The following is a 24,259-nucleotide window of genomic DNA, read 5'->3' on the forward strand; positions in this document are numbered from 1 at the left end:
GTTGGCATCAACCGAGAAAATCTAGCTAACTTAAGTGTGAGACCCCACTATATGTTCCGGTTTTGTTTTATTGATTGTCGAAAAAATGATTCCTGATTATGAATTCATAAAATATTATAGATTTTATATTATGTTCGGGAAGTATTCTATAGATTATATAGTAGCTTTTCAATATACATACCAAATATATTATATTACCTACCTAATACCTATATTAATATCAACAAATAATAAGTGTTAACTTATAAGTTGTAATTCTTCGTAACAATTTGTTGGGTAATTTTTTTTAATTACTTTGTCATCGCGTTATCGCATAGAACCCTTACCTAAAACAACATTATATGTTTTTCGTGATAACTAGAGCTAGATGTACCCGATATAAATTCGATGGTTACATAAAGTACCTATAGATTACAATAATTAATGTGCAAACAAAGCAAGCTTATATATTTTTACATATTTGATATTTTTGAGCATATAAATATTAAATGCATAATATAATATTGATTATTTCTAGATTAAGTAGCATATATTTTATAAATGATAAGTATAATATTTAAAATTGTCAATATTATCAATCGTCATCGTTTATTGCGTTATTAGTAAGACCCGTAGAAAATTATAAGATTAGATATTTATAAAAGCATACCTACTGTTATTAGATTATCAAAGGTCTTTCAAATTTGGGTATATCAGCAAAATATTATTTTTATACAGTGTAATCTTGATACTTAAAGTGCTTAACCTGTGTGAAATTTTACTTAAATAAATCAGCAACCAACTAATTTATTTATTTATTTTCACGTATAATAGCTGCAGTGTATTTTGCAATAAAGTAATTTTAAGTACACATTCAAGAGTTGATAATTTTTTTTTGAATTAATATTTAATTTTTTTTTTATATACCTACGTATTTGTTGAACGATTACCTATATTTAATATATTTTATGGCACATAATTGCATATTTTGACATCTTGCATATTTTAAAGACATTTTTGGTCTGAGCTCTGGACGGATAAGACGCGATAACCAATAATATAATATAAACGTAACTCGAGTTGTTGATGTTCGCAATTTTCGTGTTCTAATTAGCATTTACATTTAGGTAAACGTTTATATTTTTCAGCATCCTCAAGTGCTCGTGGTACATGGAAATCGATGCGTATAATGCTGCACACTAGTGAAATCGTGTCCGACACACACGCTCATCATAAACGGACGATGCGTGTGCAACACTGTGCAACACAATGTATCGTATCACATAGGTACATATATGTGTGTATGGCTACTCTTATTTTCCGCCGTTTACTCTACATTCGGGCGCGGAAAATTGCGGGCCTGCTGTTTTTTCGGTCCGTCAGACGGCCGCGAAGATCTCCGATAATGGTAATAAACAATAATAATAATATGGAGAAAAAAACGCCACACGACATGTACGTGTTCATAATATTATAATAATATATGTGTCGTTATAATAACGTAACCTTGAACGGCTTAAACGGCCGGCGTAACCGTCATCGTCGCCTGACCATCGCCGCGCTCACGCACGAGATAAATCGCTGCGGATGACGACTACGCGATGCTCTTGATTTTTTTCCGTTCTCAATATTATATAGAGAATATTTTCGTTTTTGTTTATTGTATCCGTCGCGTGTATTATATTATGTAGGTACGTGGTACACGGTTTCAGTGAAAACATGACTAATTTGCCGCCACGATTATTTTCGCGTGCATTTTTAAATGTCCTGCAAACGTTCATTATAATAATATTATATAGGTACATCACGTTTACGCCGAAATCGTTCCGAATCCGCCGCGGACTAAACGAAACTAACAGCGCACACATTCACAATATATTATATACGTATACAGGTACCTAGGTAGGTAAGTACGCATACGAGTGCGTATGTTAAGCTAAACGCTAATCGTTTTGCGAGCGAATAATTTCACGGCTAAATGTACGCAGGATAATTCCGAGTTAATCATACCTACATGGTAGGCATATTATAATTCAGTTGTATATAGATAGTGTGGTTGTTCGTTTGGATATATATATATAGTATTGTTATTATAGTTTGTCGCTCAAAAGAAAGTGTCTGTGCATAATATAATAGACACGTGACGTCGCGCAGAATAAATAGACCGCCTTCGCAGTCGTCAATTACGCACCGTTGTTATTATCAGCACGCGATAAGGATTATTTTATTTCGAATTGAAATCGGCCGTCTTGTGTCGCAGCAGATGTACCTATCTACATAATAATGTTTATGATACAGACATACAGTTGAACGTATTCGTCCGAGCGTCATCTACAATAATGTGTAGCCCAGTACTATAATATATCATACCGTCGAATTCTAAAAAAAAATCCTTTCGTCCATCTGCAGACGTAGTGCTGCAAATGTGCAATTATTACCAGAGATCGGACGAGGGTTAAGCAGCTATAGTGGTCGGCTTAGGATTCATTAGCTCCATCGTTAGACGATTATGACGTATATTTTTTACTACTATTGTACAAACGCAATAAGAACTTATTGTTTACCTATAAACATATATCAGATATCAGTTTTCTGTTTGAGAGGATGTCAGCCGCACTATTTATTTCTCTCTCTGACCCACGTGCAACATAAAGATGGACAAGTCAATGAAAATAATTAAATCGAGTCAAGTAAAGAGAACACAATATCGATAAGTTAGAAGTTAACAGTTAACAAATCATAAATTTAACTTGATAAGTTAAAAGTTAATATCGGAAAAAATATTGACTTAACCCAGTTTAATGTCAGTTTACTTTTTTTAATTACTATGTGGATCACATAAGCCATAAAGAGTGACTGCGTTCTTTCTAATTTCCTAAATTATAATAAACAGTTTTATTATAAGTACAGTGTATTAGTGTATATTACATAGGTACCCTTTTTCTACTTTACATGATTATTAAATATTTAAACTATAGGTATAAATCTCAATTAATAATTTAACAAATATTCATTTTTCATATCAAATAGAAATTTAAGGACATATAATATTATACCTATCTAATCTTTTAAAATATATCTATATACAAAAATATTTTATTAAGTAAAATAACAGAAATGTTTGTATTATTATTTATTATAGTGGAATATTTTTATAATATATAATATTATATATAAAACCATTAAAACGAAAAATATCAAAAAATGTTTAACTTAACGGATAATTTTTAAATTAAGTAACTAAGAAAATCTAAGTCAAGAACATTAAAAATGTATATCTGTATCGTTACATTGGCTATTTAATAGGATCATTCACTGACCATAACCATCAATCAATAATCAAAAATTATGTTGTTGACTCTATATCATAAATATGTAGGTACTTAACTAAATCTTTGATCCGTAATTTTTATATAAGTTATGAGTGCATAAATTATTACAATTTAAGAATACTTATAAATTGTATAAGAATTAAAACATTGTAAAAAAGTTGACGCAGTGACACGGGTAATGTTCTTAACTTAAAGTTTGATTATAAGTGAATTCACTAAACCTAATATTAAAAGTAAAAATACAGGGTTGATTCTGCTAAACATAAATTTGCTATGTTGCGCATGGGTCCGAGGTAGAAAACAAATGATGAGCTGACATTTTACTAATATATTTATGTTTTAAGTGTTATGATTACTTTTATCTTGTGAACTTTCGGAAAAATATAAGGTGGGTGACCAAAAATCTTGTGCCTGTGCACATGGCTGGCTTTACACCACGATCTATAATCGTACATATAAAGATAACCATATAGATGCACAAAACTCGGTTTTCGAATTTACACTTTTTGACATAATATACGAAAACACACCAGACATGCGCCGGGGTACCAAACAGGCTCAAATTACACCGTCAAAGATTCATAACACTTAAAAACACTCAAATGGTCCTTTTAACTTTAAACTTTTTTTTTACACATAAAAAAACCGACGCTGAAAGATAGGCACCGTATGTAAACAGATTCTGAGGGATTGCCGCCTATAACCATAAACCAGGTGTTCAGATCCAACCTATCTATATAATATTAAATAATAAATACAGCAAATTACACAACGTAAACCGATTTACTCATGAAATTATTACACTTAAACCAAAATTATAAATAAGTCAACCCCATACCCAGGTATCGACGCATAATTCAACCATAATTACCGATATATCATTAACTAAAATGTACATAACTAAATGTTTGATCCGCAACTATATAATTGATTCATATTCATTATTCATATATCATATATTATGCTATACGAGACTCTTTAATTTGCAAGTTAATATTTAGAAGTTACACAATATATTGTACCAAACTACCTCCGATTTGTTATATACAGTAATACATTATAGGTAGGTTATATAGATATTAGGTTTATAAGTTATTTATAAGAATTCTAGACATTCGATGGGAGTAAAAATCGCACAATACCCTGCAGGTTAATAGACAATAGTACCTATAGGCTATATTAGTATACATAAATGAATATCGCATATTCCTTTTGTGTACGTGCGTATACACGCATTTAATAATGTATATAGGAAATGAAACGTAATTCAAACGTATTTTTTGAGATATTGTCATAATTTTATTGTTTGGCACATCTCTCGTAAAATAATAATATGCATAGTAGGTTTATGTTTTATTGGTAACACAACAACGACGCGCGTACTTTCTTCGTGAAAATAAACATTCTTCTTATTGACAATGACAGCGCGTATATTATATTATAGTACGTATTATACCTATTTATACGTGTATAATATTATATAGAGTAAAAACTAGAATATATTATTTCATGGGTGTCAGAAAATAATATTACTGTTGTACACATTTTACACGTATGCACAATGCACATATAATATGTAAATATTTTTTTAAAGTCATCGTTTAAGCAAAATGTACTTATGAATAAATTGTTGTCTGACGCTAATGGAATAGTTTTTTTTCTGCGTTCTCCGTGACCGCATCATAATATACGAATATGACATATTATATCTTTTTTTCCTCTAATTGTCCAATAATAATTACACTACCTGCTCACTCAATAAAACGAATACATTTTGGATACGATAGCTTATTTAGATTTTGATGTTATAATATAAAAATGATTAAGGTTTGAATTTTGGCTCTTCGAAACGTACGAAAAAATAAATGCGGCTTCGGTGAAAATCAGTACCTACTATTCATATTTAAAGGCTATAGGAAAAGAGTACATACCTAATATTATATTATATATCTACCTATGTGAATTTTAAATATTTATTCTATTCTATAATAGTATACCTAATCAAAATTCAAAATTCAATATGGTACAATGGTACTCAATATTAAATAGATATTATGTAGGACATGGGTTGGTCCACTGAAGCACTCGTCAGTTTTCAGCCAGACTGCTGCAGTTCTTAAATGTGATCTAATATATTATATTAGATATATATCAAATATAATAATATAATAATTTATATATAATAGGTATAAGTATGACTCAACCATTCAACACGTAATACATACGTTGTATATCATGATGTAATAACGATAAAAATCTATATTCACAAGTATAGATTAATATATTATATATGTAAGTACGTCGGTTTTCAAAATAAATCTTAATATTCTATAATATACAGAAACCAGTCACGTGTATACCTACATGCACCAAATCGTATACCTTTTACATTAATTATTTTGTATAATTTATTGTGTACACTCTTTAAGAATTATATGCGTACCAAATTAAAATCATTTCGGTTCTGGTATTCCCTCAAATAATATATTTTATATCAAATCTTTACCTAATATAACTTATAAGTACTAATATTTGTCATGCTATACTAATATAGTAATATACTATAATATACTTAGGTACTTAAATTATCCTTTATCTACACTACTTGTACCCAAATTGGTATTTAAATCACTCTTTTTGTTTTGTTTTGTATTTTATGTCAATGTCAAACGTTCATTGCCGTGTTAAATAATAATAATAAAAAAACCGTCATATTTTTATTATTATTGTTTTGTATACTTGCTATAATAATTTCACGCAAACCTATCATTTTTCCCATTTTTTTATGTCATCTGAACACAGATCACAAACAGGAAATCTATTTTGATCTCATTGTTCTGAGTAACCTGATTTGTGTTAAACAAATTAGTTTTACTCCGTGTTTATTATAGACGTCATCTTGATATTAATAATAATACATTAATACCGTTAAAATTTTTAAATATTTCAGATATTGCATGTGAACTGCAAAAGTTTTGACGGTTACCTATACAAAATGTTTGGTAATAATATTACGTATACCTACTAGTTTGCATTTCAGATGTATTATTTGTAAAATAAGTTTTCGGTTAATAATAATTGACTACAATTAATAATAAAAGTAGATAATATTAATTATTAATATTGTATTTTCCAACATCCGGTATTCGTGTGGATTTTTAGTAATTTTTGAAGAACAAGTACATTTCGTGACTAATTACCTATTATAAATATAATAATATAATATTGGGTTATAATGTTATATGCGTATTTTACATAGGTATAATAAAACTTATCCCGTTGTAATCTAATACATAGATAAATACAGAGTAGATCAATGATAGATGAGTTATCTACGAAAAGTATTTATCAAAAAACAACGGTTCCTGCGACATTATTGAAAAATAGTCGATTAAAAAAAAAATGAAAAATTCCGTAAGCGATTATCTTTTCAAGTTTACCTACTCAGTTAGCAAACAGTTTGTTGTGTAAACACCGTACAAATTTTTTAGTAAAAATATTTCAAAATGTGAGATTTTAAAAACACAATAAGAAAACCCCGTTAGGTACTATTAAATAAATAGGTATATAGTACTATAGTAGTATAGATTTCAAATCATTAAAATAAAGTTTGAAAAATAATTGATTCATTATTGGTATTATTATATATTCATCGTGGCGCTGTTATACTGAAACCGACCAAGTGTAAAAATGAAATATAAAAAATAGTATATTTTTAATATTGTGGTATCTGTACAATAATGGTAACGATATTGCCATATATAGTTGGAAAAATATATCTTCGGATTAAATTTATATTATCGTTTACAAATAACTATAGTGTTCCCAAATGTTTACCACTTCACGTCTTTACCACTTTGGTAGGTACTATTATTTGAGTACCTACGTAATTATTGTATAGGTACTAATGAACTGTCCGAGTAACTGATAAACGATAATATAAACATTAAACACTAGGTATAAGCTACACTAGGTTACATGCGAGATCGGAGTGGTTTTGTTTTGAGAGTTGACTAATTTTATAATTTTTATGTACTCTCTATCCATCAAAAATCACTGACGACACTGAGCAAATGTCAAAAACGTGCGTGAATACAGCATCCCTCATTACGTATTATATCTAATATAGAGACTAAAAATAAACCCGACTGGCGACTGCTACAGAGTACAGATATAGTTTTTTCCACACCGACATAACCGGTAATTTATCTGAATTCGCAGTACATTTCGTGCATATCGTGAAAAGCTTCGAAGCATAAATTTATATATGCTACATATTCCTGTTTTTAGACCAGTCTCGACTAGATTTTGGAGTATGTGACCTATGTTCAGCGCTCCGCTCAGAATCGTTTTTTTGGATTTTGATGCAACGGTTAGTATCGAAATCAGTCACCAGTTACGTTGGTCTCGGCGTTAGGTCATTAGGTGTAATATTATAATTTATAATATCATTTACTGTTACGATTTACTGTTAAATAGTGATCAAATGACGTGTCGTCCTCTTTTGTAAACAATTTCTACTGTGCTGCTATACTAACATGATACATTGCTGACCGTTGAGTATAAATTAGTTTTAACTAATTTTATGTTTATAAATAATAAATACACTATAGTAGGTATATAACAATAGTGTATTTGTGTATTATAGCTGGTTATATGTATATATACTTACATAATATATTAGTAAAAACTAAAATCTTAAAAATATGTTTAATTTCACTATAATTTGTAAGGTAAATAAACAACTATAGGTAACCTATAATAATGTGGACTCGTAGGCGTAATTGGGGGAACACTTAATCAAGTTTTCTATTTATCCATAGCCCCCCAGTTTTTAATCATATTTTAGTTCAAAATATAAATGATCGGGGTCTGTGCTGCTGATACAATAATAACCCCCCCTCCCCCCCGAAAAATGTCCCTAGTTGCGCCTATGAATATGGTAAATTGAATACACAAACATAACATCATTAAGAATTAAGGAATACGCTTTATTCGAAAAATTAATTTTGTTCTATATTATATTTATCAAATACGAATCCATTATGAACTGATAATCATTTTCAGAGGTGCCATAAGACTGAATAACTCTTACAAAACTTAAACACTCTTTGGGGCGTACGACTTGGACTTTGTCCACTGACTATACCCCCCCCCCCCCCAGTATTCGTGTAAGACCTATTTCAGTAATGTTGGAATCCAATTTTAGGGGTAGCAACGACTGCTTCGCGATGAGGTGCACGACCTGCATTATATTATGCTGCTAACCTGTGGGTAAGTCACGCACGCACGGTGTGGGTACGTTAAGTTACGGTTGTCGAGTCCTCGTCATAAGTAGGTACCTATGCGTCAAACGTAATATTATTTTTTATTGTTATATTATTGCGGTCGTCCAGGAATCCGTTGGCGCGCCAGCAGCTGTGACTCGCGGGCGCAGTGAACAGCGATCCGTGTCCTTATCGTCGCGAATGGATTCGCTATATCGGAATAACAGCGTTTTGCGAAAAATATTTCCGATCCACCGACAGACAATATAATATTATATATATGGTGTATATCGAATGAAAACGTCAAATATTACACGTGTATTATGTAAGGAATAGCAGCGGTATATATTATATTGTTTTATGTGCGATTATCGCGACATCCTGTTGCAAGGCGTATCCGCAGAGCGCGCGCGCATTATCTCAAAACTGTTTTATTACTAAAATTATCGCCGCGCGTCAGATGACAACTTTATAATAAGTAATGTGCCTATATATATTATATATATAGGTACGTAACCGACTACCGGGTATACAGTCGATGTATACGATTTATACGATTACGCGTGCATCGTTTAAGCCCCGTCTGCGGACCGCGAGGTGTGTCGACGAAATCGCTTTTATCCGGCGAGCACGTTGTCTTCTGACTACTTCTGCTGCTGCTTTTGCAGTCTTCTCTCAACAGTTATATTATTATTGTTGTTGTTGTTTCGCACCTGCGAGAGACGTGTCGTCACATTACGCATGGTTATCGTGTTTATGGTTCAGCAGCAGCGGAGGACGACCTGCAGTGATCTTCCAACGGGATAATTATACGATACCGAGCATAGCGTGGATTTAACGGTATAACGATCGCGGCCCGCGGGTATATTATTATATTTTATCATCGCTGCATCGTCGAAATTTAATCGCGTGAAACCGTTGTCGTTGTTAAGTCAAATCGTCCGCGTGCCATCTGCTAAGGTCGTGCGATTGCAACGAGTGACTTTTTGCGTTTTCGGAAGTTTTTTTCCCGAATAGCCGGTTAAAAGATCTATTTAATTATAATATTCAGTCAATATTTTTGGTAATTAAAAACAATTGTTTCTATACAGTTTGATGTATTGGTAAGTGATAGGAATTAGGAAATAAGACAGTAAAAAAAAAAAATTGCTTACCAAAAACTATAATATAATATGTTGTGTTGCTATTTTCACATTAATATGCATCTTAAGTCTTAACATTAAACGAGTCTGCACGTTTTAGATGAGTAATGCAATACACATTTTTCCAATAAGGCGTCTTATATTTAGTGGCTTATTGTGTACGATGGGTAGAAATGTGTTTGGATGAAGACGTCTATTGTTTACAGAAAAATTAGCCCCTTCCCCTCAAACGCATACAGAGTGGTTTTACTGTAGATTATAAAATATACAAAATAAATTTAAATTAACATATAGTTGGAGGGCTGTGAATAAAAATAAGAACAATTAAAAAAAATCTGAGATTAATAAAGCTTTCATCTATCTATCTTTCTTGTCTATTTTAAGTGATAATTTACAAACACTTATAATATAGGTAACACACAAATATATTACATACATCTGGCTATGATACCAACATGATGTCTAAAATTTGGTGCATGGTGTATTGGTGATTGAGGTAAGATGAGTTTTTCAAGCTCAGAGAGCAAATTTGACATGCAACAAAGTATTTTTAAATATGAGCCCCCTCTAAAATTATGGCTAATTTCCGCCTATGGAGATTGCATCAAAATAATGTATGCGATTCATGAGTGGTAGTACTATATTGCTACACGCGTTCGTCTAAAATAGTAAAATGTGCTAACAGTCTGTAATGTGCGTTGAGTTTTAGTGGCACGGAGTACGGACGCGATATTTCTATTGTGTATATTTAAGACAGATACGTACACAATCGGCGATCGATTCGCGACAACCTACTTAGTCCTCTCACCAAATAGAGTTTCGCTGTTATTTTTCGATTGCGCCCGATGATGATGATAATAATAATATTATGATTTATTACACACACATTCAACAAGGTACCTATGGCTATGGCCTGCAATGTCACCTGTTCGGTGGACTACTATATAGGTACAAATAATATAATATATAGGACACACCAATCGTGATTCAATATTTCAATGGTAAAAAATAATAATAATATAATATAATCGACGGACTACAATATACCCGATGGAATAAATCGAACAGTATTCGTATAGGTACATACAAAAGCGCCTCACTATACATGGTAAGCACGACAAGACGATGTACGCGCGTCGTGTATATGATATTTTATACTTAAGATAGTTATAGACACAGCTACTGTACTAGGTAGGTACGTACTATATAGTTGTATAGGTATTTTGTCGGCACGTATATCTTTATAGTCGCTTAATCGGCATTTCACCTGTAATTCGGTTTCTTACTTTCTTCTTGCACTATATTTTTTGATAATAATAATAATATAATAACATAATACCTATAGATATTAATATAATAGGTATACCAGGTATATATATATATATAATATATTATAACAATTAGTTCAAAAAGGTATCCAAAATATTTTCCTGAAGTTTTAAGTAATGAATTTAATAATTACCTATTAATTCAACGTCATTATTATTAATTTTTAGTACCTAACGAAAATAAAATGGAGAATATTTTACTAAACATATATAGGTAAAGTATTTACTGATTTAACTGAGAATTCTCCAAATGTCAAATGGTAATTACCGTTTGTAGGTATCTTCCTCTTTTGTATAGCAACTAACTGCACTAAGAAGTAAATGATCTTATTATCAATAAAAACTACTAAAAAATGTATTAAGATCTTAATTTTCACAATATAATCAGCAACAGCTTGTGCTAATTAATAAGCATTGCAAGCAAATGTGTGCAATCTCTAGACTTCGGAATTTTATTCGACATTTTGCAAAATATGAAAAAGCTAGAGATATTATAGAATTATGTATGGACGAAAAGGATATAAAATTTGACAGTTACAACGACTACTGAACTTCATTTTTTAATAATTATTTACTTAACTGGTATAATATTTTTCAATTTTACTTGATTATTAATTAAAAGTTAAAATAAGTTAGGACCATCTGACACATTGCACCACCCGCATAGTACTTATTCGGTACCTAGGTATACATACTTAATTCGGCTCTGTTTATTGCGCTGGTTATCCCCGATGAAACTGATGAAATCAGTAGTATATACTATATATTTTATAATATATATATAAAACGAGGAGGTATGTTTCCTTGGCGTCGATATTTTCGACACGTTTTTCGTGTTAACTCCGATGGTTTTCCCACTATATGTAGGTCTGTCGATGACGTTTGCGAAAACTTCTCGCGGTCATCACGTCGTCATCGTTTATGTCCACAAAATTGGAGAAATTTTCCACGGGAACATAATAGTAAATAGTAATTCGAGCAAACTAATAACATAGGTATACTTAGGTTACATTAAATATATCATATCTATATTATATTTAACAACATTTACACGCGTTGTTGTATTTAATACAATCGATTCCTTAATATATATATTATTATGTTTATTTATGTAGGTATTGCTGTAACCTGTAGTACCTAAGGTATAAAATATGTATCTATACCTACCTATGATACATAAACAGTATAATATATGTATGGTTGAGCTGCAATCGATTATTACATTTGATGTATTTGCAGATACACCTCAATGAATTCCACCGGAAACAAGGTTAATCTTAGAGAAATGTTGGTTTTTTTCGTTTTCCTACACTCTCGTTGTATTGCGAGCATCCGATTTACTGTTCAATATCCTATACCAATACCATATTATACTGTTGTTGTACCTATGTATCACTGCACATTAACGGATTCTCGACCACGTCAGCAGGCAAACTCATCAGCCATCGCGACAATGCAATGCAATAAATATATGATACACCTACCTGGTCAATATAATCAAAGGACAGGAATACGATTGAGATGAAGTCCTCGTCGTCAATATACCTTTTTGATTATTAATATTGAGCTCAGTTCACACAACGTGGCAAAATAATAAGTATGTTAACACACAATAATCAATAATAATAATTTACACATCGTCACATCGATAACAACAATAATATATTATTTTATTTTGTATATATATTTTTTTTTATTTATGACACGAATTTTCTAACATAACCAAATAAATTAATATAAGTTACCAACCTATTATTTTTTTTAATACCAGCTGTACCACCCATACCACCTTACATGTAGCGATTGTGCAAATTGTTTTTATACAAACAAAATAAAATTTAATAACAATGCGAGTACTAAAAATTATATTATTTAAATAAAATAAAAACGACGGAAATAAACCGATATATAGATACGTAAATACGTTAAATATCACTATTCGCCTGTATTTGTACTTTTAATGTATCTAATAAATTTAAATGGGATTGTTTTTACAATATTATCATTAAAATATTGTTTAAATCCTAAATTATACTACCAGACTATATTAATATTTTTTTTTATTTAGTATTTTATTTTATTCAACTATACATATATATATATATATATATACAAAGCATTTACATACATTTTTTTTTTTTGATACCTACTCTCTATAAGCAAAGCTTACTTGTGAGAGTAGTGAGTTTAAGTAACTAAAATAAAACAATTTATTGTTCAATTAACAATTATATATTAACTAATATTCTTATATCTACTGGATATAATATAAAAAAAATAGCTAATTAAGATAGTTATGCTTTTAACAATAATAATATAGCTATTCTTATAACATAATATATAGTGTTAAACAATACAAATAATAACATAATAATATAATTATTAAAAATGTATAACCAACCAATAGTTACTGGTATGTTTTCGTAAGTCTTTCATACTCCAAAATAATATCATTTACATTCCCATGCAAATATATATTATAATATATAGGATCAATTATTACAAAAGAGGCAAAAACGTTTACTGCGATAACCCCATTAAAATTCGATTATAATAATATGTTGTCTCAACACTCTTAACCTGGATTGAATTCATACACTTACAGAGAAGCGATTATCAGTAACTCGTTATATTTTATAATAATATGAAACTGAAAGAATTGATTCATCTGAGTGCACGTCGCACGTCTGTGGGTTTACGGATGACTTATCACACAATTCAACCACTCAACCATTCGGTTCATTTTTTTTCTTAAAAAAAAAATTTGGTTAAATAGCAAATCTTGACAATTATATTTTGGTATAAAGTATATTTTCGATTATAATTGAACTATATCTCGTTTCAGATATGTATAGCCGCACACGTTCGCGACTTGCATATAATTCCTACTATATTAGGTCCAACTATTATACCTATTATACCAATTTAATTGTAGTTGACGATTGTATAATGCAGTCAAAAATTAAAAAATGTTTCTTATAGGTTTGTTAAGTTTGAGCTAAAAGTAAATAATACATTTATACTTATATAGGTAGGTACTATAAAATATAAATTATACTTGTGCGAATTCACAATAATTGCATTATTATACATTTCTAAAAACCAGTGCTAAGTGCATACCTACTTATTTATGTACCTAAGTCGTAAGAAACAATCAAACAAATACATAATAATAATATATATTTAATCAAGTCGATCATAATCCTTTCATACGATGAATATTATATTTTATTAAATTATTGTTACATCAGTATATCACATAGTTTTAGTGTTTCAACTAATACGTTACGTATGTATCTTTTCAGTTGTGTAATGCTTATGAATATGTATAAAGTTATGATATTACTTACGATCAAAAGTTAATACTATCTTATACAGTTATATGATTTTTGTTTTATAACTGATGTTATTATAACCAGTGGCGTACATACGGGGGGGTCCCGGATCACCCCCCCCCCCCAGGACCAAAAAAAAAATTGTGATATTATTGATGAATTTCTTATTATTAATCATCCGTGTATACACAAACATATAATGTTAAAATAATTTGACTATTGAGTATAACACTATACTTTACCGACAACGAAAAAAGATTTCATAACGAAATTGTGGGTGCCGTATATCAATCAAAATAGACATTTGATCGTACACAGTCAGTTCATGTTAAATTGTAATTATTTCATGAAAATAGAAGTTATTATGAAAAGTTAGAAAAACATTAAAACATTAAAACACAATACCAACATCTCCATTGCTGACTGCCACCGACTCGGCGCACGTCGACAATGTCATATAAAATGGATTTTCTTATCTACTACCTATTTTAGATTCTGAGCGGGGGCGAGGAAGCTATTGTTTTTATAATGGTGTTTATTTTTTTTTTATATATATCCTGTTCCTGTATACAAAATTTCTTCCAGAAGGAGTGCTTCGATTTCAACATATAGTACCTTATCTTTTAGCAAATTGGATCAAGATGGTACTTTAGAGAGGTTATTTTCTGATTTTCTCAATAGTTATTTAATGCCACGGGAAAAACCACCGAAAAATTACGAAAAAACGCTAAAAATGGGATTTTAATTTCTAACGCTTTGTTTATCACCATAGAAACGAATAAAAAATTATAATATTATAATATTAATTCAACTTACATGATAAAATAATTAATAACAATATAAAATATCCAGAGTGACAAACCGTCCTCGCTCAAAATCATTTTTCTTATACAATGATATTTTATCATTGAATTCAAGTCTAATACAACCCATTATACAATGACCCCCTATTGTAACCTGTGATTGTTAGGAAAATGGGTAGTTTTAAAGAGAAGGTTTTAGTGTTGGTTATTTTTGTTGAACTCCCCCCCCCCCAGAGCAAATTTGAATGTACGCCACTGATTATAACTATACCTATATAATGTTTTATAACTGATTATATTTCACACTCTGCAGTCCGCAATTAAGTAACCATTATCCAACTCTGCAAAAATTATTTAATTTAATACAATACATTTAGCTATTGTATACCTACTAATATACAACAAATATATAAAATATATTAAGTTATATTAGTTCAAAATGGTAGTTATATGTTTAACTTTTTTTATCTGGTCACGGTATACGTATATGGTACCTAAATATTACTATATACTTAATATAGGTATATCATACGCGTTTTAAAATATAATCGCGAACCGTCGTGGCGTTGTTACAAATAAATAATAATAATATAATATACAGCAAGTACCTATCCACCTAATACTACAGTTGCGGGTACCAGGTACCTAACTGTTTAAATGAATAGATTATACTATAATTGTGTAATTACTGCAGTTTTAATCAAGATTCCGTTTATATTACTTTATGTATAGCTATAGTCGTAAATCTATGGACGTATATACATATATAATTTTAAGACATTTAGTTTTTCCAATTGGCTAATAATTGATTACAATTTAACTCGATATATTTGTATACAGGTATTAAGGTATCCCGTTTAATCCATTAATTTTCCGATTGGATTATTTTTTCAAAGATACAATATAGGTATACTAGATAGCCGACGTCTATATGAATAGTTTAATAATATAAAATTCGAATTATTCTCCGTGTCATTTGGTCTGATAATTCGTCGAGGTTTGGCAAAGCTAATAAATAGCGAAGCGTTGTTGGGAATTTGTTTGATATTCTGCAGTCGTGTGAAGAATAATAATAATACTCAGACCAGCACACAGCTCAAACCTTACCTATGTACATAGAGTATATACTCTATACCTATGCACGAGGTAACACGAAATTATCCAGTGATTTATAATTGAATGTTAAATCACTTAATCTGGTATTAAATTATTAAGATTATGTGCGTCTATAGATGTAATATATCATATATGCAAATAGTTCCCGCGGATTATACTGTAGGCACCTATTATAATATACCATTCATTGTATGATCGATTTGTTATTACCGTTTGAATGTCTTTCATTCAAACCCTATACCCAAGTCACGGCGCAATATTATACGTACTATCTATACACGACACGTAATAATAAACCATGTTATTTACGCACTCGTACGGACGTTGTATTTAGGGCACTTATCGATTTCGCTGATTTTGTAGCGAATGGTAAGGCTGTTGATTCTGCCGGACGCTATCCATATTAGTACCTGTTGATTCCACGTACCTAATCTTAAATTTAATATCATACATCATAATAATATCTATAATATATTAATAGGTATTTAATATTTTTTTACATCATAATATCGTAGTGTGCGTACTGTGCGAGACAAAGTCATAATCGGTGTTCGTCTATTGCGCCGCGATTTTCTTAGACCGCAAATCGTATAAGTACATGTTAACTGCTGTTGAATTTATCACTAATTTAAACGGTACCTATACTGCATCTTCTGTGCCGGCTAATTTATCAGAAAATTAAATAGCAGGTCAATGGTCATATAAGGTACCTATATTTGTTAGTATTTAATTTTGATTAAAATTAGTAGGTACCTAAGTACCTAGCGGCTTATTAGTACAAATATTTAAAATAAAATCGTATTTGTCGTCAATGAATTTAATTTTTTTAAAACAGTCGTTAAAATTAATTACGCGGAATTGCTTTAAAGGTCATCATTGCGCATGTGGCTAAATAATATAATATTTATTATATTATTTTAATGGAAGTGCTAAAATTAACGTGACATAAGTTCCTATATAAAATCAATGATTAATTTACGGCATTTGTGCGTTTATTTCATACTTAATTAATATTATAAAATTTCAACAAAATAACTAAAATCGTTATTCTTGGCTATTTATTATGTAATTTCATGAAAATTTGAACATGACGTAACTATAAAAAAAAACTGTGTTTATATTTTTTAGGTATTTTGGTTACAGAATAACCTACTTAGTAGGTAATTCCTTAAACACCTTAACTAGGCGGAACCTTGTTTTTGTTAAATGTTGTCAAAATTCAAATTTTAAATAGGTACTTAGGTATTAAAAAAATGTGTGACCTTGTATTTTTAAAATTGTTCAACTGCTATTGTAACATACCTATATCAGGAGCCTTTAATTAAATTATCGCGCTTTTTGACTTAGAAATAAAATTGTATTAACATTTATAGAAAAATCAAAAAATAACTAAAAAAATTGAAAATTGAAAATGTCCATAAACAGTTCGAAAACAGTCAAGATATTTTGAAAATTGTATCAAGTATAGGAATTGATAAAATAAAATAAACATATAATATACATTATACATTTTAAGTGTCTTTGGTTATTCATTTTTGAATAACAACAAAATAAGAAAATGGCTGGGTACTTGAGAAATCGTAATGAATATAAAATTATTATAATATTATATTACGTTATATTGGATAATATGATGATAATATAATATCAATTTATTTTATCGCGTATTTATGTATGTCACATATCGTAACCACGAATTAAGATATAAATATATATATATGTATACCTTTATTATAAATCTTCATTTTGTAATTATTATAATATATGTATAATAGCAATGAAATAAATGTAACGAGACCGCAAAGATGAGTTTGAATAACGCGTTCGGCCGCGGCGACCCGTTACCAGCTGCGCCGTGTCGGTCGGACGGTCAACATGCGCGCGAGACCATTATAAAAATAATAACAAAAATAATAATTAATATTACGATTTTACTGGTACAATATAAATATAACACAATTATTCTCATTATTACAAATTTTGTATTTATATTTCACACACATAAATAAGAATTTATATTCTATATATATATATATTATTCACAAAATTGATAAAAAGTTGTTGAACAATCACAAAAACCTAGCAATAGCAAAGCATTGCCGAGTCAGCTAGTAATAAATAAAATATTATAAATTGACCCACTATATTAATATTATGCTATAATTAATTCTCATGTTAAATGTAGGAAAACTTATGGAGAATCTTCAATCTTGTATACAAATTTAAAATCTTAAATATACATAGCATATTTTTTTTTGGAATTTCTTACTCAAATAATTTGAAAATTTTAGTGATTTTGACGAATTTTGTCCAATTTTCAATTTGAGATGTTTATACAATTTTTTTTGTGAATTTACGCTCAACTTTTTTTTATTTTCCACTAATAATAATTTATGAGGAATTTTGTATTACATTTTCAAGTTTTTCGAATGAATGAAATTTTCTTATGCCTATATAAATAGCTCAAAAAGAGTTTAAATATTTTGACAATATTAGTATAAACATTCGGTCAAAATATCACTATTTTTTTATATAATTACACATTTAATAACATAATTTTATAATTAATATAATTTATTTATATAAACAGTCATTTCACTGTTAAAATTGTTTTTCTTATATTTTATAACACCTGTATGTATTTTTTTGTTTTGCTCAAGATAATATCTATTATATTATAAATACATTTCATTATAATTTAATTTTTTCACATTGTTTACCAAATTTTATCCAATACGCAATAGCTCTGATAGGTACTACTCTTTGTATTTATAATTAATGTCAATGATGTTATCAATTAAATTAATAAAGTTTGTTTGTAGCTACAGTATTATAGGCAATAGGCATGTATAGGAAGTTTATACAAATAACCTTAAAAGGTTTTCTACCTAACGAGTTACAGGATAATAAGGAAAAATATATATTATCATAAAAATAAACTTTATTCTCAACAATTTTGAATTAAGCAAGTATAACAATTTTGTAAAATAGAATTGTTAAAAATTTAAAATATATTAAATTTGTTGAACAAAAATAAATTACAAATAGGTAAATAATAAATTAAATACTATCTATTATGGGATATGTCCTTAAGACTGAAATAAAAAAAAAAAGCATAACATTAAAAAAGGACCAAGTGGAATAATAACAGTTATTAATAAATGAACTTTAAAATATTCATGATCAATTAATTTAAGTTTATGTTATTCCCAGTTCACCACATACAACTTGCACACGATTCAAGGTGTAAATTGCCATTTACAAAGCGGTGGCATCTGGATGTCTTTCAACAATCATGCCAACTCCCTAAAACACATCATAAAAAAATATATATAATTCTCACTAAATAATTGTTTGAACATGTATTATACTATTATGCACTATTGATATGCATAATAATATTATGCCATTGAAATTAGTTTAGTAGGTACCTAAACTGAAAATAGATTTGAATTACCTGTCCACCAGCAGCACAAGCGGCAATCAAACCAAATTGACCATCTTCCCTCACTAACCTGTTTGCAGTGTGCACCGTCAAGCGTACTCCTGTAAATAATAATAAAAATTTATAAGTAAAAAAATTATTTACCAAAATAAGAATTTAAAAAAAATTTACCAGTTGCAGCAAAAGGATGACCAATACTCAACGATCCTCCCCATTTGTTCCATTTAGACAAGTCTGGTATTCCAACTTTGCTTTTCCTGTTCATGTATTTCTGGGCAAACCAGTCACTGTCCATAGCTTTAAGATTTGCTAAAATTTGTCCCTGACATACAGCAACAAATAAAATAAAAAATAAATTAATGCACCAAACATTTTTATTGTTAATACTTACAGCAAAAGCTTCATGTACTTCCCACACATCAATATCATTGACACTCAGACCTGCTTTCTCTAATACTTTGGGTGTTGCATATGTTGGTCCAAGCAACAATTGATCAATGGGATCTTGAGCTACATAAGTAAAATCTCTTAAGTAAAGCTTAGGTTTAAGGCCTAATTGCTTGGCCTTTTCTTCAGTCATTATGAGACAAGCTGATGCACCATCAGTCTAAGGAGTAAAAATATATATAATAATCTTATGTAATATAAGTACTTGACATTTACTTATATTTTACAAAGAAAACTTTTTTTTATTTTAATATAAAATTAGGTAATACAGCGAGTTCCATTTAATATGATAACTGGTTTATTGAATCAATCGTTTATTGGATCCAAAAATGAAAATTCCAAACCAAATATTATAGTACAAAAAAAAATTTTTATGGAATCAACTGCTTAATAGAATCAAAATGGCCTAAACTAATGTCATCACATTAAATGGATCTCACTGTACCATAGAACATAATTTTCCATGGTAACACACATACTTAGGTATGTATAATTAAAATAAAATGCATTGATTATATATATTTTATAATAAAATGTTCTAAATTTGTTATTATATTGAATGTTCAACGTACCAAAAATGATGAATTTGCAGCAGTTACTGTACCATGTGGTTTAACAAAAGCTGCTTTCAATTTTGCTAATTTGTCAATAGGTGAGACTCTAATTCCATTATCTTTTTCAATTACTTTGGATGAATTTGGTACTAAACAAAATAAATAATTATAATAATTAAAACAAAAAATAATAATATAATGCATACATCTGAAAGGTACTATATCAGTCAAATATCCATTGTCTTGGGCTTCTTTAGCCATAGTGTGCGATCTCACAGCATATTGATCTTGTTCTTCTCGAGAGACTTTAAATGAAGCAGCCAATCTATCTGCAGAGAAGCCCATGGTTTCACCAGAGCTAAATTCAGCGACAGCAGGCAACTAAATGCATATAAACTATGTTAGCTTTAATTTTGAATACAAAGGATTATTAACATGCCTCCGGGAGTAAAAAATCTGGTCTAAATGTTGAGAGAAGTTTCAATTTGTCTAATGGCGTCTTGGCTTTGTTTGCCCTCAAAAGTAGACTTCTCATTTTACGAGAATGCCTAATTGGAACATCAGACATGAATTCAACACCACCAGCTACAATTACATCGTATGCACCAGCAGCAATCAGTCCAATACCAGTTGTAATACCTTGATTTGAACTGATACATGCCATTGTAACAGTGTGAGCTGGGACTGAGTTTGGGAATCCAGCAGCAAGGGCAGCTTCTCGTCCAATATTGCTAGTTTTTACTTCTTGTATTACTGTACCGTAAACAATGTAATCAACTACTTCACGAGGTACGTTTGTTTTCCTCATTAAACCACTAATTTAAAATAAAATAAATTAATTTAAACTCTTTTATTTACTTTAATAGGTTTATTGAAACAAACAAATAGATCCCATGATTTTTTTCAATAATTAAAGTAACTTATATATAAGTATAAAACATTAACAATAAATTATATTTTTAATAATCTAACAGGGTATGTTAAAAAATCAGCAACATCCCCCCCCCACCCCCCTATAACAAAACTATTTGACCACCACTGGTATTTATATGCATACACATTTAGAGGTTATTAGGGTACTAACTAATAAGTCCCTAGCTCTACTTCTGTAATTATGTTTTATGATATTTATAACAATTTAATCCAAATAATTTGATTTGAAAAAAAAAACCCAGAACAGGTATTGTAAATATTAAAATATGTTTACTTGGCAGAGCATTGTATTCATATCTTATCTTAAAAATTATAATCATTAAAATACTTAATAAGAATATTGAAACAATACAATATTTTAAAAATTCTAAATATTTTTCAGATATCCCTAGATTAATATTGCAACAAAACATGTTAATGTTTTATTTAATTTATTAATATAATTAAAATCAAAATATCTCCAATGATTTATTGAAAAACAAATTACGTTAGATAGGTACTGTTAAACTGTTTATAAATCTAACTTATAGTCATGAAGAAAGCTTAAAGTTAAAAGATATCGTGTATACATGCCAGTTATAAAGTTTGTTACCCAATAAAAATACCTTGACCTTCAGTAAATTTTACTTCCTGATGTATAAAAAAAAATCTACTAACCATAATTACAAGAATAAGCATGATATCTAGGTATCATAAAATTAAATTGTATAAACTTAACTAAATCAAAATTTTATAAATTATAGAACAGTTAACATTATATAAAAGCATGAAAATATAATGCTTAATATCCTTGAGCTCATATTTATATAAGAACCTACCTATACAATTAAAATTAATAGAAAATGCTCTAGAGTTATGATGATTCTTCGGATAATAACACTCTTTATAGCTATTTAAGATTTATAAAAACAAAAATGGTTATTGAAGTACTAAATGTACTTGTATTTATGGTTGACCTGACCTAAATAAAAACCTAAAAGCTTGTTTAAAGTAAAATAATCAAATGTTTTGATTTCAATTTGAAATATATATTATTATTACATACATTGCTGCTAGTAGAACTACTACCTAATACTATTTAAACAATAACATATAATTTGATTGAAATTAAAATGAAAAATGTCAAACCAACTTACATTAGAGCTTCTTTAGCCAATTGATGAGGCATTAAAGAAGCGTAGTCGGTGCCCGATAATAAGAACGGAGTACGCACTCCATCAACAAACACTATATTTTTGCCGGTCTTGTCCTTCACCCGTGGAGACGCTGTCGACAGACATCTGATCGGTACTACAACAAACAGTCCAACAAATCGACGTTTACAAATCATATTGACAGTTGTAATTATTTTTTATTGACCAGAGTTATCGTCTCATACTCACGGCAAACGTTTTGCGACACGGACACTCGGGTATCCAATTTGACAATATTTTTCAACAGATTGGACGCCATCGTTGCCGTAGATCTGGACGTTATGGCGGTAGCGTGCGAAATTAGTGAGTACGGCGACCAGATTTAATGTGAGCAAACGGAACGCGGAAATAGCGATAGGTTCGAATTGGAGAGAAAACAAAGGTCAGACTGGTTAGTCTTTCTGATGTACAATTTGTACAAAGTTATGACTTGTGATTATAGGTAGTAAGTATAAACAGATAAAAAATATTATTATGCACGTAACGAAGTCGAACACTATCACCATTATTATCAATTTACGAGCGTGACGACTAGATAGATAAGAGCCGCGCAATCAGCACCAACATTTTTACTCGTATACCACGATTATTACTTTCCCTACCAACCATGCCAAGATCATAATATTATCATAGTCCATAGAACAATATAATTACTATTGAACTATATACGAGTTTAATAAATTGTCCCGATGCAGTTCCAATCGTTAAAGTTCATCTGCGGCGGCCTCTCGACATTATTATATTTATCTATATTCTATGCTAGCGCCTAGCAAATTACCACTACAGAATAATATTATAATGTTCTATGACGCTACAACTGTCAGCTGCGACCCACCACGGCCACTGTTATATACCTATACCAGGTAAGCGGTGTCCGTCCCAACCCGTCCTGTCCGTGTGACGTTCTTGATAACGTTGGTAGTAAATACTATAAATTTATTGATCCGAAAATACGAGCAGTAGTGGTGCGCAGCAGATGCAGATGATTCTGTCGTAGTTGTTTTCGAGATTTTTATTTCTGTTTTCTTCTTTTTTTGCTCTTGTTTCCGTCGTCCACCGTTGTCCGGAAACGCTTCCGTACTTTCAACCGCGGGGCCGCACTCCGCGACTTCCGACGGTGTCTCCGCGGGATATGAGTGACGGCGTTACGTCGTCGTTAGACGTCTTCTCGCCGGCCCGAGTGGCGAAGCTTGTAAACAAGTAAGTACCTACCTCCGTATGTTAGTTTCTGAAGTCGTAGGGCCCAGGCCCTAGATTTATGATTTGATATTTGGACAGACTTCGATTATCCTGTTTCTATGTTGTTTTTGGTATGTTGGAGGGGGGGGGGGTCGTAACTGCGTTCCGCTAAAGTTGTCGAATTTTGAGCCGTGTTTGTTTTTTCA

General features: G+C 30.1%; 2 protein-coding genes across 2 annotated transcripts in view; one reads left to right on the plus strand and one right to left on the minus strand.

The window, feature by feature from the left end:
• Positions 1 to 19,223: 19,223 nt before the first annotated feature.
• On the minus strand, positions 19,224 to 23,329 carry LOC100167580 (trifunctional enzyme subunit beta, mitochondrial). Its single transcript, XM_001943948.5, has 9 exons — positions 23,064 to 23,329; positions 22,818 to 22,971; positions 21,188 to 21,563; positions 20,955 to 21,129; positions 20,767 to 20,897; positions 20,139 to 20,354; positions 19,919 to 20,069; positions 19,760 to 19,848; positions 19,224 to 19,608 (listed from the first exon to the last, which is right to left on the minus strand). Exons 1-9 carry the CDS (start codon positions 23,131 to 23,133, stop codon positions 19,561 to 19,563), a joined length of 1,410 nt encoding a protein of 469 aa, XP_001943983.1. The 5' UTR covers positions 23,134 to 23,329; the 3' UTR covers positions 19,224 to 19,560.
• A 141-nt stretch (positions 23,330 to 23,470) lies between these two features.
• Positions 23,471 to 24,259, plus strand: part of LOC100161437 (E3 ubiquitin-protein ligase MARCH6) — a 7,562-nt gene continuing 6,773 nt past the window's right edge. The window contains exon 1 of the mRNA XM_001942891.5: positions 23,471 to 24,074. The gene's annotated coding sequence lies outside the window, so the exon portion shown is untranslated. The remainder of the gene's footprint in view (positions 24,075 to 24,259) is intronic.

This window comes from Acyrthosiphon pisum, chromosome A2 (genome assembly GCF_005508785.2).
Source record: "Acyrthosiphon pisum isolate AL4f chromosome A2, pea_aphid_22Mar2018_4r6ur, whole genome shotgun sequence".
Taxonomy (NCBI): Eukaryota; Metazoa; Arthropoda; class Insecta; order Hemiptera; family Aphididae; genus Acyrthosiphon; species Acyrthosiphon pisum.